Genomic DNA, 18,382 nt, shown 5'->3' on the forward strand with positions numbered 1-18,382 from the left:
TGAAAACATCAGCTCAGGTCATTTTCTGTCATGATGACCTCGCACCCTTTCCCACATTGCATCAGGTCCCACCAACAGGGACCACCAGTGCTAACTTGGCACATTTCCTCAAAAAGTGGCCTGGGCCGATGGTTTACGCAACGGCTGAGAATACAAGGCAAGCTTTTGAAAGAAGACACAATTTGAGGAAATCCGCAAACACAGAATCAGTACAGTGGAACACGTTTATATTGACGCCACTCGCTTCAGATCACTAACCTTAAAGTAAGCAGTTGTCGACATAACCAAAACTAGCCATTGCTCGCACTTATACTTGCGAATTTCAACAGCGACATCTAGAGAAGGGGCGATAAGAAATAATTTTTGTTTTTGCAATTTGTAAATATTTTTATTTAGTCTTCAGTTTTATTATTTTACAGTCTTATCTATTAGAGTTGCTACTATAAATTTTTATTGTAAGTCTCAAATGCAAAGATGATAAAGCCTTCACAAAAAAACAAATATTTCTTCCGGTGGCTAATAATCCAAAACAAAAATTAAATATGTGCATTATTTTGTTGTGGTATTGAATTCCAGATTAACACTGCCATGCTTTTATTTTAAAAAAATATTTTACACTGAACAGGAAATCACTACGTGCAAATTTTGATGCAATATAACTAGACAGTACTGTGGTTATATTGTGGTGAAAATATCATCCAAACCAATTTATTGTAGAAATTACCCCTTTGGTTCTCAAGTGCTTGAACCAGTGCCGAGGATGAAGCCAGACATGACGTCAAATGCAAAAAATGTATTAAAATATGACATAGATTTTACGTGAATCAGTATTTGGTAGTACAAATGAACTTCAATTGGTGCCCATAAGTGTACCGAATTTGGTAACCGTCCTAAACATCTCGTTGTAGTAATGCTGCCTGCCTGAGCCAATCAGCGACCACAATACTGAACAGCACTGTCCTATTGGTTTGTTCTTATCTAGCGGCCAATACTACTCGTGTAGTTTAATTTTTGTTATGCTTAAAAATTATTTATTTGTCACAGAAAATATTTTGAGTCAGAAGAAGAAGTGGAGCAGGACTTGATGAATTGGTCGACATAAGCGGGTCCCACTGTATAAGCGAAAAAATAAACAAAGTTTGTTGGGAGTGAGACATCTCATTGGCAGCCAGCCAAGCTGCCATCTAGCCCCCCAGCCAATCGAATTGAAGCAGCTAAGCATGGCAAAGCGATGACAGAAGCATGTTGCAGATGCACAAAAATGTGTTTTGTATCCTGTTCCCCATTACTGTACATCCACAAGTCAATACAAGCTTTTTTCTTTTAAAAATACTACAGCCCCCACACCCATCCCCACTCACCCTGGCTCTCTTCTCAGCCTCCAGTCTTTGCATGATCATCATGGTGTCTACATCCTCGTCGTCCTCCTCCTCCTCATCCTCGTCGCTCTGCTTGGACTCCTGCAAACGCTTTTGAAACTGCCACTCGAGCATCAGCTTCCTCAGACGGTCGCTCTCCTCTGCTGTCCGCTCCGGCTTGGCCTGGAAGGTGAAACACTCCCAATGACTTTGTAAGCAGGCGAAGGAATAACAAATTAGATATTATATATCGTGACAGTTTGACAATGACATAGTCATTACTTGGTTACTGATAGAGTGGATAACTGCATCAACAATCTCGATATCTGATACTGCCCCACCCCTACTTGCTTTGTATTTCCACATATTAACAACAACTAAGTGTGAGGCGAAATCTCATTTGCATATTTGGTCATGAAGCATTTGTATTGTATTGTATTGTTATGATCGCTGAGGGTGAGACAAAAATGAACGAAAAACGAAGATGCATAGAAACACTGTGCTTGGGGGAAGGGCTTACAGCAGAACCTGCAGCTCGTTGAAAAGAGCATTACGTTTTTTTCATGTTAAAGTCCTTAAATTGTGTCCCATAACTAACTTGAAGCTCCTGAATCTCTTTGTCCAAGAGATCAACGATGTGAAGTTGCTGCTGCTTCTCGGCCTTCTCGCGAGCATCCCTCTTCCAGGGGTCCGGAGAGAGGCTGTCGCTGGTCAGCTCCTCCTTGCTGATGGTGATATACTGAAGGTCTCGCCTCTCGATGGTGCGAGGTTGTTGCTGTGGTAGAAGATCTCTGATCACCGTGTCCATGCCTGCGGCCACAATGCACACAGCAGAAAGGTCTTAAAAACTTGGATTATTGTCCCAGAGGAGGGAGACGTTCTACCTTGGGGATTGGAGATACTGGCAGCGGGGGGGACTGATGAGCGAGGAAGGCTGGCCAGCTTCTCCGGTCTGGAGGGAGGAAGCTGAGACTGCGAGGGGGCGTAGGCTTGAGCTGGACCCATGGAGGTTGGAGGGGGCTGATGGTGGTGAGGAGGAGGTGGCATGGTTCCTCCGTTGTGAGGCTGGACGGGTATGACAGGGTTAGCCCTGATCTGACCCAACTTCCGCTCCTGCTCTCTCCTCTTTCTCTCCCTGTAGTAAATCATCATCATCATTATTATCATCATCCAAAAAGTAAACAAGACATGTTTAGTACCTCTCCTCTTCCAGACGAGCTTTCTCCTTCTCATACCAACGTTGTTGCTCCTCACGCTTTTTGCGGTCGGCTGCTTGTTGGGCCGAAGCAGAGGGCGGCGGCGGCAGGGGCTGCTCAGGTTGTGGTTCGTAGGGGTCGTAGGCGTCAGGGTACGGCGCGGGCGGTGGTGGAGGTGGAGGTGGCAGGTCGGAACGGGATGGCGGCTGGACCGAATGCGGTGGTACGGAGTGAGGGGCATTGGGCGTCTTCCACCGACCGGGCCCTGTCTTCTGGTTCTTGCCAGAGGACGTGGAGGAGTTTGAGAAGTTCAGGTGTTCCTGGCTAGATGTCGACGACTCCAACGAGGATGAAACCTGCTGCTGCGGCCCCCAGTGGTCTGGTCCTCCGACACCTGAAGTCACACAAAACGCTATCAGCACATCCAGAAGAGAACCTGAACCCAAGTTTGCTGTTGATCTAACTTTCTTACCTGATGGTCCCCTCTGGTAGTCCATGTCTCGGTGTTGGTATTCCTGCTGGTAGTGCTGCTGCATGCGTTCATCTGGCCTCATAAGTCCAGGAGGAGGGTACATGTCTTCCTGGGAGTGGTTGACCCGCTAAAACACCATCAAATAAATCCTAAAGCATCTATATGCACCTACAACACTTAAAACTTACAGTGTATGGAGTTGAATTATAGAATGGCAAACAATTCAAGAAATGTACTAATAGCTTCCGTTCTGAGAAACAGTCTAAACTTAGTAATTACAGCGAATAATCTTGAACTTTGATAATAAATCAGGTGTAAGCAACCATCTACAATCGGTATATATGCATTTGTTTATGTGGATTATAACTCCTTGCTTACTTTTTATTCAGTGAATTCATTGACGATTATTTATTATGAATATATTTATGTTACAGATAAAATACAGGAGTTGAACAAAAGTATTAGTACAAACCCCGTTTCCATATGAGTTGGGAAATTTTGTTTGATGTACATATAAACGGAATACAATTATTTGTAAATCCTTTTCAACCCATATTCCGTTGAATGCACCACAAAAACAAAATATTTGATGTTCAAACTCATAAACTTAATTTTTTTTTGCAAATAATAATTAAGTTAGAAATTCATGGCTGCAACACGTGCCAAAGTAGTTGGGAAAGGGCATGTTCACCACTGTGTTACATCACCTTTTCTTTTAAAAACACTCAATAAATGTTTGGGAACTGAGGAAACTAATTGTTGAAGCTTTGGAAGTGGAATTCTTTCCCATTCTTGTTTTATGTAGAGCTTCAGTCGTTCAACAGTCTGGGGTCTCCGCTGTCGTATTTTTCGCTTCATAATGCGCCACACATTTTCGATGGGAGACAGGTCTGGACTGCAGATGGGCCAGGAAAGTAACCGCACTCTTTTACGAAGCCACGCTGTTGTAATACATGCTGAATGTGGCTTGGCATTGTCTTGCTGAAATAAGCAGTGGTGTCCATGAAAAAGACGGCGCTTAGATGGCAGCATATGTGGTTCCAAAACCTGTATGTACCTTTCAGCATTAATGGTGCTTTCACAGATGTAAAGTTACCCATGCCTTGGGCACTAATGCACCCCCATACCCTCACAGATACTGGCTTTTTAACTTTGCGTCAATAACAGTCTGGATGGTTCACTTCCCCTTTGGTTCGGATGACACAATGTCGAATATTTCAAAAAACAATTTGAAATGTGGACTCGTCAGACCACAGAACACTTTTCCACTTTGCATCAGACCATCTTAGATGATCTCGGGCCCAGAGTAGCCGGCGGTGTTTCTGGATGTTGTTGATAAATGGCTTTCGCTTTGCATGGTAGAGCTTGAACTTGCACTTACAGATGTAGCGACGAACTGTATTTAGTGACAGTGGTTTTCTGAAGTGTTCCTGAGCCCATGTGGTGATATCCTTTAGAGATTGATGTCGGGTTTTGATACAGTGCCTTCTGAGGGATCGAAGGTCACGGTCATTCAATGTTGGTTTACGGCCATGCCGCTTACGTGGAGTGATTTCTCCAGATTCTCTGAACCTTTTGATGATATGGACCGTAAATATTGAAATCCCTAAATGTCTTGCAATTGCACTATGAGGAACATTGTTCTTAAACTGTTTGACTATTTGCTCACGCATTTGTGGGCAAAGGGGTGTACCTCGCCACATCCTTTCTTGTGAAAGACTGAGCATTTTTTGGGAAGCTGTTTTTATAACAAATCATGGCACCCACCTGTTCCCAATTAACCTGCACATCTGTGTGGTGTTCCAAATAAGCTTTTGATGAGCATTCTTCAACTTTATCAGTATTAATTGCTACATTTCCCAACTTCTTTGTCACGTGTTGCTGGCCTTAAATTCTAAAGTTAATGATTATTTGCACAAAAAAAAAAATGTTTATCAGTTTGAACATCCAATATGTTGTCTTTGTGGCATATTCAACTGAATATGGGTTGAAAATGATTTGCAAATAATTGTATTCCGTTTATATTTACATCTAACACAATTTCCCAACTATATGGAAACGGGGTTTGTCCAACTTTGAAACGGAGGAGGTGTAAATTCATCTAATTCCTTTTTGGACATGTTGAATTTTGTGTGACAGTGTAAATTTGTGCTGTATTATTGTGTAATCTTGTTTCCATGTTCGAAATAAACAAACATACATAGTCAGATATAAACAGTGCATAAATAACTACAGTCAGTGGCCTTTCCGGCTTTAATGGCATCCAAGTCCGAAATTACTGCCCTCTCTCAACTTTATTAATGTTGCACAATCAAGAAAACTTTTTTAGAGTTTTTATTTAAAAAAAGTAAAAAAAAATGTATTAATGTAACCCAATCGAGAAAACTTGTTTAGAGTACGTCCTTCAAGCTCTGCACAAGAGGGCGAGAAAAAGAAGTAAAAATTGACTTGGACTCCTTTGCGACGTCTACCTCTGGGGAGCGCCATCTTGAATCTTTTTGCTTTTAAATCAATGTTTTATGTATATATATATATATATATATATATATATATATATATATATATATATATATATATATATATATATATATATATATATATATATATATATATATATATATCTTCTGGAAGGCCAACGAGCCGAGCACAAATTGATTTTCTTCGATTTTGGCAATATGAATCGATCTATCGTTCAACACCTACATACATTACTGTGTGCTCAGTACAAACAGGTACACGTTTTTTACTTCCCCTCATCTCCTACAACAGGGGTCGGGAACCTTTTTGGCTGAGAGAGCCATGAAAGCCAAATATTTTAATATGTATTTCCGTGAGAGCCATATAATATTTTTAACACTGAATATAACTAAATGTGTGCATTTTAAAGTAAGACCAACATTTTTAGAGTATAATAAGTCTCTTATTCTGTTTAATAACATTGTTGTACTGAAGCTAATCAATAATAAATAAAATGCTTCTAACCATTAATCCGACTTCTTGAACAGGCGGGGTTGAAAACGGATGGATGGATTAAATGCATGAGAATGTTTTATATTTTGAACGTTATTTTTAACACTATGATTACCAGCGGAATTATTCATTACTTATATTAAGCAATGTCAGCTAAGATTTATCTGAGAGCCAGATGCAGTCATCAAAAGAGCCACAGGTTCCCCTACCCCTGTCCTAGAACATACCGTCCTGGGCAATTGCCCAGGTGGCTAATATCTTCTATCTTAAATTTACATACATATAACAGAGAGCTACATACTGAAGATAGTATAAAAAAATATATTCACACACACATATAAAGATACAAAATCCAGTCCAAGTAAGGTGTCATTTACCTGCATGCTGTTGTGGATGTTGTCCACTGTGGGGAGCCGTTCTCTGTCCTCCGTGCCATGCCAGTGCTGCGAGGCGCCTGGCCCGGGACCTGCCACACGATCCTGGCTTTTGGATGCTGGGATGGTAAAGTACTCCCTGGCGTAGGTCTGAGTGGGGATGGGGTAAGCCTCCGGACGTGGTGGTGAAGGCTCATCCTAACAGAAACAAAAGGAAAAGACTCACTACTTTACAGTTTGAACTTGATGAAAAATAGTTTTTTTCTTATTTGAGTTTAAGAGCATTTGGCATAAGACTGGCACTCTATGCTCTTCTAAATTGCAGGAATTCCTCACAAGGACACCAGTGGCCATGACCTCAAGAGGCACTTACGTCAGCGCACAGGTTTCCGGTGGAGACGGATGTGATCTTGGTGCCAGGACCGCCAGGATAGACTGGTTTTCCTGCAGGACTCTGGCCCTGATCTAATGAGGGACAGTGTGTGTACTGTAAAAAAGTCTCAACACAAAAAGCATAAAAAAATTAAAACGTACTGGCTACATTGGGACTAGAGCGGTGGTCTGCCCGGTTCTTAAGAAGCCGATCCTCACCGCTCATCTTCTTTGGTTCTGGATAAGAGTCCCAGCCGGGCTGCGGACTCTCTGGAGAGCCATTTTGCCCAGAGCTGTTGTACAACTCGAAACCTTCGCTCTTTGGACGCAGCTTGCCGTTCTTCTCGCGACCTCTGTCTGATGCTGAACGTTAAGAGATGAAAAGGGAGTAATGCTGTTAGTGGCTGATACAAGGATTCTAAAAGCTGACTAAACTTTTATCAGGACTTTATAAAGACATACGTAAAAATCCTAGATATTTATCTTCCCAGTGCACAAAGCAAGGCTAATAAAGGCCTCCTAGCATGAGTAACATTAATAATCTATCAATAAATTGGTTAATCGGATAAAACACTTAATAGCCTCAATGCTTATTTTAGGGAGAGAGTTGAAATAAACAATTTTTCTGCTTGTCATAACCTTAATACTTTTTTTTCTAATAAATGCACACCATCAACATGGCACCTTTAACCTTTAATTAATAATAATAATTTAAAAAAAACCCTCTCCACTGTTTTTCCGCCACACATCACGGTTCTCATGTGTGCTCTGTTACAGCAGTGGTGCGGAAACTATGTTCAAGTATTCAAAGTTGTGCGCACGTCATGCGGTCCGGATTTTATACATTGTAGTATAGCCTCAAATGGTTATTCGAAGCAACAAAATAAAAATTGAAGATTTATCTAATCGAATCAATCAATTAACTGCCCTAGAAATTCCCCACCCCCCAGGAGTTAGACCACGATGGCGAGTCACATGACCAACATCAGTTACCTATGATCTACAGACACATCTCAAAATCTTTTAGCAGAATGGAATCTGTTCTAGCTGCAAAGACTACACATTGTCTGCAGTTTTCCCTTCCGGTTGCTAAAACGGCCTCCCGTTACTTGTCCATATTGCCTAACACCCTATTACATTCCTGAAGAAGCCTTTAACTTCCTCTGTGGTTTAAATCAAATCTTAAAAGTGCTTTAATAAAGTGTCTTTTCGTAGAATGCTTTCCAAAAGAGACATATTGTGTCTCACTCCCTGCCAGCTGGTTTCCTTTTACTATTTGAAATGAAGAGAAGCTCTTTAACGTTGCGTCGCCCGCACACCAGTCTGTGCAGTGATCTTCTTTAATGAGTGGAGGGTCACATTCCAGCTGGAGCCAGACGACCGGTAAACCGGCTGCCCTGAACGAGCATGGCGTTCCAGAGAGACTATAGAGCTTCAGTGTGTGCTGGCTATTCCCTCGGCCTCTTTATTACTTTAACCTGCAGCACAATTCAGCGCGATTTAAGGCCATGTTGCGCTGACAAGCCCAACATTGTCACAGCTGTAAGGAGACTTCCCGCTTCTTAAAACACACTAACCTTCAAAAAAACAGTACCACCTTGTCATCACTTTATAACAATAAAAGTGACATGCCATTGCAAACATTACGGTGAATGCTAAGTTTTAAGCATTTAAACATTATGCATAAAGCAGACAATAAGCGGTGGGCTCACCTCGAGGCATCATGGGGCTGGGCTGGTTAAGGAGCGTGGCCAGGCCGTGGTAAATGGCGCCTTGCTTGGCAACCTCCAGAGTCACCACCGATCCCGTCCTGGTCATCAGCTCAGCCGCCCTGGAGTTGTACAGCAACCATGAAAAACAAATATTTGCCAATGACATGGGAGGAAGAGGACTAACTGGATTTGAAAATTCATGCTTTATGCTGAATTTTGAGGAAACCCCAAAGTGAGAAATTTCAGACCTTAAACTTGACAAAATGCAGTGCACTATCGTTTTTTTTGGCCCACAAATGTTGGCTTCCCAAATGTATTACTTATTCATACTAAACCCTTTTAAGCTCACACAATCATTAACGGCATGTTCACAAGGCTAACTAGTTGCCATCTATCCATATTATTTGCACTAATTAACAGAACTTTATCATCTGTGATTTACATTTAGTTGTTTCACGCTTAAAATCGTTGTTTAGGTTGTTATATCTCCCTCTTGTCCCCACAATTTTCCCGTCTTCCTTTTTTTCTCCTTCTATGCTCTACTGCTCCAGTCGAGCTGCGCCGAATAATGATATAAATACATTTAATAAAGTCAAATACAAATCAGACAACCAGATAAGTATTCCCACACTGCTCTCTTTTAAAGTAAATCTGTACAGCAAAAATGGGCATACAGTATACGTCAACAATATGATTTGCCGGAGTAGCAAAAAAAAATTAAATTAATCTCTGTTTGGCCGATGGTCCATTGGCCCCCTTTTTTTTAGTTTGGATTTTGGAGGCAAAAGTTTTTGCCCCTGTGCTTTAGATTGTCAAGTTTGATTGTCTTCTCAGCGCTCTGTCAGAGCTAAAATCTTGAAAATCATGGCGGACAAACTACACTGACTTTGCTCCGGGGATTTTCCCTTGGACTAAACAGGGCCAAGCGCTTGGTTTATCTTCATCTTCCCTCGCTTCATTTCTGTGGAGTCTGGACGTGAGCTTAAGAGCGCACTGCTGTCTTTAGATGACTACAGTTGTGGACAATATTGGAGACGGACTCATTTGTCTCACACTAAAAGTATACAGTGAAGGAGAAAACTATTTGATTTTGCTCTTATTTTCTCAATAGAGCGTCTATAAGCTGATGTGACTGACAGTTAATGAAACATGCAGCAAGCGATGTGTCGGGAACATTGTCACAACTTATTTATAAAGTTTTTAGTTTATTTACCGGGATGCTTGATAAAAATATTCAGAATTATTATTTTGGCCATAATTGTGCAGCCCTATGTGTAAGACTACATCTCATACATGAACACAATTTTTATCTATACAGACAAAAAGTGCAGTTACTTCTTATAGCCATCAAGTGCCATCTTTCAAAATTCATACATTTGTTTTTATATCTCGTATGTCCATGAAGTGCTATCTTGCACAATTTTCACATTTATTTTATTCATGTTATTTTTTTTCTGCCATATTATTTTATTTACAATGCTTGTGTTGCATTCAATTTCTGCTTGAGGTCCATGAAACAGCGTTTTTAATCTACAATATTGTTTTTTCTAAGGAAATCATTTTGAATGTGTTGTTTGTGTGTTTTTAAGTATAACTTGGTTCAAAGTATTTAGAAAATTTTGAGCACATTTAAAAATAAATACAGCGATAATAATGATAACCGTAATAATTTTGGTCACAATAATTGTAATTAGAAATGTTCATACCGTAACATCCCCAGTGGATTCCATTCAGCTGTGGCCTTGCAATAAAAATTTTCATTTTAACAAATCAGATTTGATTATGAAAATCCTTATTGAAGACCTATTGTATAGTAGTCACGTTTGTTGCAATTATTTCAATGGACAGTAAGTACATATATACTGTTGTAAAAGCTCTACACTGATTACTTTACATTCTAACAAATTGCCTTTTATTTTGTGTTGTCCCATAAAAACATAATCCAATATTTTCAGTAATGTGAGGGATGCATTCAGTTTTGAGAGGTACTTTTATTTTGAAAATAATAGAATGAGAATATCCATAGGAATGTACTATAATATACATATTAACGTGTATTCCATTTGAGACACAGTCACTACTGTAATTCCCTCAACAACGCCGTGCCATGGTCATGGAAGACACACTATAAGTAATTAACTAAACACTATACCTATTTGTAGTCATTGAATATACAATGTGTTTCTAGACTGTTTCAAGATATCATCTACGCATTGAAAGTTACAAACCCCGTTTCCATTAGAGTTGGGAAATTGTGTTAGATGTAAATATAAACGGAATGCAATGATTTGCTAATCATTTTCAACCCATATTCAATTAAATGCACTACAAAGACAAGATATTTGATGTTCAAACTCATAAACTTTTTTTTTTTTTTTGCAAATAATAATTAACTTAGAATTTCATGGCTGCAACACGTGCCAAAGTAGTTGGGAAAGGGCATGTTCACCACTGTCTTACATCACCTTTTCTTTTAACAACACTCAATAAACGTTTGTGAACTGAGGAAACTAATTGTTGAAGCTTTGAAAGTGGAATTTTTTACCATTCTTGTTTTATTTAGAGCTTTAGTCGTTCAACAGTCCGGGCGGGGTCTCCGTTGTCATATTTTACGCTTTATAATGCGCCACACATTTTCGATGGGAGACATGTCTGGACTGCAGGCGGGCCAGTATAGTACCCGCACTCTTTTACAACGAAGCCACGCTGTTGTAACACGTGGCTTGGCATTGTTTTGCTGAAATAAGCAGGGACGTCCATGATAACGCTGCTTGGATGACAACATATGTTGCTCCAAAACCTGTATGTACTTTTCAGCATTAATGGTGCTTTCACAGATGTGTAAGTTACCCATGCTTTGGGCACTAATACACCCCCATACCATCACAGATGCTGGCTTTTGAACTTTGCGCCTATAACAATCAGGATGGTTATTTTCCTCTTTGTTCCGGAGGACACCACGTCCACAGTTTCCAAATATAATTTGAAATGTGGACTCGTCAGACCACTTTACCACTTTGCATCAGTCCATCTTAGATGAGCTCGGGCCCAGCGAAGCCGGGGGCGTTCCTTGGTGTTGTTGATAAATGGCTTTCGCTTTGCATAGTAGAGTTTTAACTTGCACTTACAGAAGTATCGACCAACTGTAGTTACCGACATTGGTGTTCCTGAGCCCATGTGGTGATATCATTTACACACTGATGTCGGTTTTTGGTGCAGTACCGCCTGAGGGATCAAAGGTCCGTAAAATCATCGCTTACATGCAGGGATTTCTCCAGATTCCCTGAACCGTTTGATGATTTTACGGACCGTAGATGTTGAAATCCCTAAATTCCTTGCAATAGCTCGTTGAGAAATCTTCTAAAACTGTTCGACAATTTGCTTAGAAATTGGTGACCCTCGCCCCTTCCTTGTTTGTGAATTACTTAGCATTTCATGGAAGCTGCTTTTATACCCAATCATGGCCCCCACTTGTTCCCAATTAGCCTGCACACCTGTGGGATGTTCCAAATAAGTGTTTGATGAGCATTCCTCAACTTCATCAGTATTTATTGCCACCTTTCCCAACTTCTTTGTCACAAGGTTGCTGGCATCAAATTCTAAAGTTAATAATTATTTGCAAAAAAAAAATGTTTATCAGTTTTAACTTCAAATATGTTGTCTTTGTAGCATATTTATTGAATATGGGTTGAAAATGATTTGCAAATCATTGTATTCCCAATTTCCCAACTCATATGCAAACGGGGTTTGTATTTAATAGCTTATTATAACTCTCAATGTGTGAAGGAATGTGTAAATACAGCAGAAAGTTTGAAAGCAGAGACCCTGAAAGAGGATTTTATGTTACAAAATAAAGTGTTTTTGTTTTTAACAACAATAAACATTAAAAAAGACTTTCCCACGCCTGAGGTTTCAAAGCTGTGGTCAGCATGTCACGTCACTATTTAATTTTACTTCTCCACACACAGTTTCATACATTTTTCTTTCTATTTTCCAGTGCCCACAAAGAAAGCAAAGTGTGGTTTGAAGGAGACATTTTTCTCCTGGGTGTGACTCACTTCAGCTCATAGCTGGATGTGCTCTTGTTATGTGAATGCCGAGCGTTCGTTTTTTTACCTCTCCTGTGACAGACCGACCAGGCTGCGGCCGTCCACGCTCAGCAGCTGGTCTCCTGCTGCCAGACGTCCGTCCTGTGAAAAAGACACAGAGGGTTAGTTTATGCTCTCCAGCATGGGTTGAATATCAATGTGATACCGACCATGTCGGCGGCGCCTCCTTTGACCACAGACTTGATGTAGATGCCCAATTTCTCCTGGCCGGCACCCTGCAAGATAACACACCCAATCGATATCAAACAGCGCCACCTTCTGATTCCCTCAAGACAAAAATTCCACAAGAAGTTTCTGGAAGTTTGATAGTGAACAAAAGAGCGCTGGATTGCTTTCCTGAGCTGTGGGTGTCTTTTATATGAGGTAACAAGTTCAACCACACGTCAGAGTAGGGCTGGGCAATATATCGATATATACGATACATCGCGGGTTTGTCTTTGTACGATATAGAAAATGACTATATCGTAATATTGGAGTATACTTTGCACGCAGGACTTTTAGCTGGGGGCGTACACTTCAGGCTCTCCTCGCTCTTTCCTGTCTCTCCTTCTCGCAGACAAGCAGGCGCACCTTCTTACATATTTCACAAACTGTCACGTCACACGCCCTCGCAGGGCAGAGAGGTGGCGGCATGGCTAACGTTAGCTGCTAACGTAGCTGTACAAGAGAACGATCTGGTAACAAATGAAGGAAGACTTAATTCCCAATAAAAACAGCAGGGTTTCCATCGTCTGGCGGTGGTTCGGCTTCAAGTGGGAATATGTCAAACATCCATCCATCCATCCATTTTCTACCGCTTATTCCCTTTTGGGGTAGCGGGGGGCGCTGGCGCCTATCTCAGCTACAATCGGGCAGAAGGCGGGGTACACCCTGGACAAGTCGCCACCTCATCGCAATGCCAACACAGATAGACAGACAACATTCACACTCACATTCACACATTAGGGCCAATTTACTGTTGCCAATCAACCTATCCCCAGGTGCATGTCTTTGGAAGTGGGAGGAAGCCGGAGTACCCGGAGGGAACCCATGCATTCACGGGAAGAACATGCAAACTCCACACAGAAAGATCCCGATCTTGGGATAGAACCCAGGACTGCAGGACCTTCCTATTGTGAGGCAGACGCACTAACCCCTCTGCCACCGTGAAGCCCATATGTCGAACAGACAACCGTAATTTGTCAAGTGTGGGGGGGAAAAGCGTTGCTAAAAAACATAGCATTACTGCTAATATGTACTGTAGCATCATTTGTAAAGTCACTCGCTAGAGATTGAAGAGAATTTCATAACCTTAGTAACATACCACATAGTGAAGGACAAATACTATTTGATTTCCTATTATGCAGCTCATATTTATTTGACAGTTAAAATACCTGACAATCTTGCAATTTATGTTTTGGAAATAACTTGAATGTTTATGCCATTGCTTAATAACTTTAATAAATACACTTTTGGTCAATTGACTTAGTTGTGATTTCCCTCTCTGCATGAAAGTTTAAAAGTAGCATATATTAATGCAGTATTAAGAAGAATGTTTAATATTAAAAAAAGGCAATATCGCCCAGCCCTACGTCAGAGTCAACAACTTTAAGACTTTTCTCTTATTTGTTTTGCCCTGGAAACAAAACTATCTTCTATTTAGTCAGGAGGTTCCAAAGAAGATAAGTATGACATGTTATTTAAAAAAATTTAACTAAATGCTTGGACACCACATAGCGGAATCACCGTTTAAACAATAAGCTGTTTTTGTTACATTACCACTTTGTCTTTCCCATCTTAACATTTTTATCTGTATGTGTGTCGTAACACAACCAGAGCATTTCCGAATTAAAAGGCTTTGTGCACGCATTGCAGCCGGACATGAAGCGGCGTCAAGTCTATAAATGGCTTCATAAAATCAAGAAAAAATCTAATTGCTGCCATTCGTCAAAGCTGCAGACACTTCACCGAGTGTGCAGCTCTTGTAAAGCGGGTCAGCATCACTACAAACCTGCATCTTAACCTTTTACTCAATCTTGTTAGGGGTAGGGAGAATTTTTGCAATCTGGTTAAGTTAATGTGCTTCTTACAGGTTGAGGATTATTGAACAAACTTTGACGCTGGGATACATTTTGACACACTATTGCTGCATTCAGGGAACTGGTGGAAAGTCGGAAAAGTCCCACTTGGAGTTAAGTATAAAAGGACAAAATACCTACTGCCACACTCGTGTTTGGGTGGGAACAGGAAAGCAAGGCCAAATAAGCAACGACACGTTCAACCTTAAAATATATCTAGTACAAAATTATAGAACTTGACATATTTTACTTACTTAAGCCTTATTTTTAATGAGAAAATTACTGTTCGGGTGTCAAGCTTTTTTCATAGTAAATAATGAAAGTCCAGGGTCAAACTGTCAGTATCATTAACTACGGGCAAGGTTTCAAGTAATATTTGAACATTCACTTCAAAGTGTTAGGGCAGTGGTTCTCAATCTTTTATCAGTATTATTTAACATCTCAGCTACAGGCGGGGTACACCCCAGACAAGTCGCCACCTCATCACAGGGCCAACACAGATAGACAGACAACATTCACACTCACATTCACACACTAGGGCCAATTTAGTGTTGCCAATCAACCTATCCCCAGGTGCATGTCTTTGGAGGTGAGAGGAAGCCAGACTACCCGGAGGGAGCCCACGCATTTACGGGGAGGAAATGTATACTCCACACAGAAAGATCCTTAGCCCAGGATTGAACCCAGGAATACTCAGGACCTTCGTATTGTGAGGCAGACGCACTAACTCCTGTGCCACCGTGAAGCCCCTTTCTTGAACTATTTTGAAAAGAAAAAAGATATAAAAATAACTACAAACTTGTTGAAAAATAAACAAGTGATTCAATTATAAATAAAGATTTCTACACATAGAAGTAATCATCAACTTAAAGTGCCCTCTTTGGGGATTGTAATAGAGATCCATCTGGATTCATGAACTTAATTCTAAACATTTCTTCACAAAAAAGAAATCTTTAACATCAATATTTATGGAACTTGTCCACAAAAAATCTGTCAACACTGAATATTGCATTGTTGCATTTCTTTTCACAGTTTATGAACTTACATTCATATTTTGTTGAAGTATTATTCAATAAATATATTTATAAAGGATTTTTTAATTGTTGCTACTTTTAGAATATTTTTGAAAAATCTCACATACCCCTTGGCATACCTTCAAGTACCCCCAGGGTACTTAAGAGTTCTCCCGACACCAATATTTTGGGACCAAAATGTATATCTAACCCTAGCCCTATTTCAACACTGTTTGATACTTTTCAAAATAAAGAGGACAAAAAAAAAATCATTGTTGGCTTCATTTTAACAGAACATTTTATGATAAAACGTATTATAAACATATGTTTCTTATTTACACACTGTTTGAATGTGAGTGTGAATGTTGTCTGTCTATCTGTGTTGGCCCTGCGATGAGGTGGTGACTTGTCCAGGGTTTACACTGCCTTCTGCCTGTGTGCAGCTAAATAGGCTCCAGCACCCCCCGCAACTTCGAAGGGGACAAGCGGTAGAAAATGGATGGATGGATTTTTCTTATTGCACCCAATTAACTTTTTTAAAAGACTGTATTTAAAATTAAAAGGCACATTACACACGGGCTTTTTTTATTTCACTCAAAAAACATTTTAGTATTATTTAACATATTAGATATAGCCTGCAATAATATACAAATAGGTTAGAATAGAATAGAAAGCTTTATTGACATTGTAATAAATGTTTCATGATTAATGGTTGCCAATTTTGATCTGTGCCTTAAGAGAAATAAAATCATTAGTAAATATTGAAAACAATAAGGCCACACAGACAAAATAAGTAGCAGGTGAAGCAGACATTGTTTAGGATAAAACATAAATGAAAGAGTGGGAATTTGTTACACAATTTAGTGAATTCACTTGCATTACCATAGTTTACGTTATGTGGGCGGTGGGAAGTAGTTGTTAGAACACCTTTGTATCTATATGTGCACAAGGGAAGCTGTTAACTATATTACCTGCCACTCTTTAAATTAATTGTGCAGATCTGAATATTTATTGTGTTAAACAAAGTTTAAAGAAAAGGTGGTAACACTGTATTGACACATTTGGCAGGGCACGTTTTAAAGCAGCGCCGCGCTTATGTGTTTAAACCAACATCCTTAATGTTTTGTAATCCAAATACCTCCATATTGCCTTTCACACAACCTTTTTATTAACCAGTAGAATTGCTGTTTTTTTGGTCATTATTCCTTTTGAGACTTTTTTCCACTTGTAGGTGCTCAGTGTGTGCGTTTTGACACAAATGTGCCGGGGCTCAGCAATGTGACCGCCACACGGCAGCACATGTGGATGAAAAATACCATCCATACATTTTCTACCGCTTATTCCCTTTTGGGGTCGAGGGGGGCGCTGGCGCCTATCTCAGCTACAATCGGGCGGAAGGCGGGCTACACCCCTGACAAGTCGCCAACTCATCGCAGGGCGGATGAAAAATACCTACCGGTATTTTCCAAAAGCAGTAGTACTCTTTTTAATTCATTAGTATTGCACTACTTTATTAGTAGCACTGTGTCGTAAAACCCTTTACTTCCACCATTACACAACAAAACCGGCAGCAATGGAGTTAATGGCCGAGATCTTTTTTTTTCATTCATCATGCTTCGGTTGATGAAAAAACAAAGAACTACACGGAGAAGAAACTGCCATCTACGACTGGTGTCTCTTGTGAATTTTTTGAAGGTATGCAGTAGGAAATAACCGATTTTTAAATGCATCGCAATTCGGACATGGATTATTATAAAATTGATTAGTAAATGTCAATAATGGATAATCTATTTCACATATTCATGAATTTAATAAATGTGGGAATTAATGTAACTGTTTATTGTAAATATTCATGAATTTAATAAATGTGGGAATTGATGTGACTGTTTATTGTTACAAATGCAATATTTTTGAAAGTTTCAAGAGATAAACGCTTATTTAGTGAACAAAAATTGCATCAATATACATAAATTAAAGATGCATCAATAATAGATTTTTAAAACGAATCATAGCTCCTGAATTGTAATCGTAATTAAATTGTGAAGTGCCCAAAGATTCCCACGTTTAGGATGTAGCGTTCAAGTTTTCACATTCGCAAAGCTTTACAGTATTCGTATTATTATTTTGTATTTTAGCCGAACAATGTGGAATTTTCTCTGCCCCTCCCTGAGCGAGTCAGCATCTGAAATGCCTCACTCTGAAAAGCTGGATTCATAACACCAACCCCTCATTATGCCCACAACCACTACATGCAAAGAGTCATTGGGATACCACTACTTTCACAGAAACGCACACAATGTAGGTATAGGGCTAAGTGGGGCTGTGGGTGTATTGGGACTGGCCCAAGTTTATCTTGAACAAGGCTCAGAGGTGCTGTGTATTGTTTCGATTCAAAATGACGTAGCGTCCGGCTCACGTCCGGCTCATTGAATATGATTGGTGGACAAGCCAGCGTCTGTTCTCAATTGGTACTAGGCGCCATTTAGCCTTCCTCGAAGAAAAATACCCAATGCTTGCGTTGTTTTGGGCTGTACGGACCGTTTAAATCGCTAAAAGGAAAAACATATCTTCAGAGTTGCTGTAATCAAGACGGTCGGAAGAGTGCAAAATGTTATGAAAGTCGACAACAAAAGTACCACACACACCAGTACAAGGGAGCAGAGCCGAATAATGTATGAGTTTACAGTGACCACTGTGTTGGTTTGATACACTTTTAATGTTTAGTATTTCTCATTTATTTACAAAGTAT

At 40.0% G+C, this 18,382-nt stretch overlaps 1 protein-coding gene across 13 annotated transcripts in view; it reads right to left on the reverse strand.

The window, feature by feature from the left end:
• afdna (afadin, adherens junction formation factor a) overlaps nucleotides 1-18,382 on the reverse strand; it is a 117,870-nt gene that overhangs the window by 9,600 nt on the left and 89,888 nt on the right. For 12 of the 13 annotated variants that reach the window (XM_061900865.1, XM_061900866.1, XM_061900863.1 and 9 more), the window contains 11 exons: nucleotides 12,713-12,778; nucleotides 12,571-12,644; nucleotides 8,455-8,573; nucleotides 6,905-7,105; nucleotides 6,744-6,835; nucleotides 6,374-6,568; nucleotides 3,027-3,153; nucleotides 2,558-2,948; nucleotides 2,243-2,493; nucleotides 1,957-2,168; nucleotides 1,362-1,541 (listed from right to left, as the gene is read on the reverse strand). In XM_061900865.1, the coding sequence (XP_061756849.1) occupies nucleotides 1,362-1,541; nucleotides 1,957-2,168; nucleotides 2,243-2,493; nucleotides 2,558-2,948; nucleotides 3,027-3,153; nucleotides 6,374-6,568; nucleotides 6,744-6,835; nucleotides 6,905-7,105; nucleotides 8,455-8,573; nucleotides 12,571-12,644; nucleotides 12,713-12,778 (1,908 nt within the window). The remainder of the gene's footprint in view (nucleotides 1-1,361; nucleotides 1,542-1,956; nucleotides 2,169-2,242; nucleotides 2,494-2,557; nucleotides 2,949-3,026; nucleotides 3,154-6,373; nucleotides 6,569-6,743; nucleotides 6,836-6,904; nucleotides 7,106-8,454; nucleotides 8,574-12,570; nucleotides 12,645-12,712; nucleotides 12,779-18,382) is intronic. The other variant, XM_061900869.1, reaches the window with a different exon arrangement.

Source organism: Nerophis ophidion, linkage group LG05 (genome assembly GCF_033978795.1).
Source record: "Nerophis ophidion isolate RoL-2023_Sa linkage group LG05, RoL_Noph_v1.0, whole genome shotgun sequence".
NCBI classification, from domain to species: domain Eukaryota; kingdom Metazoa; phylum Chordata; class Actinopteri; order Syngnathiformes; family Syngnathidae; genus Nerophis; species Nerophis ophidion.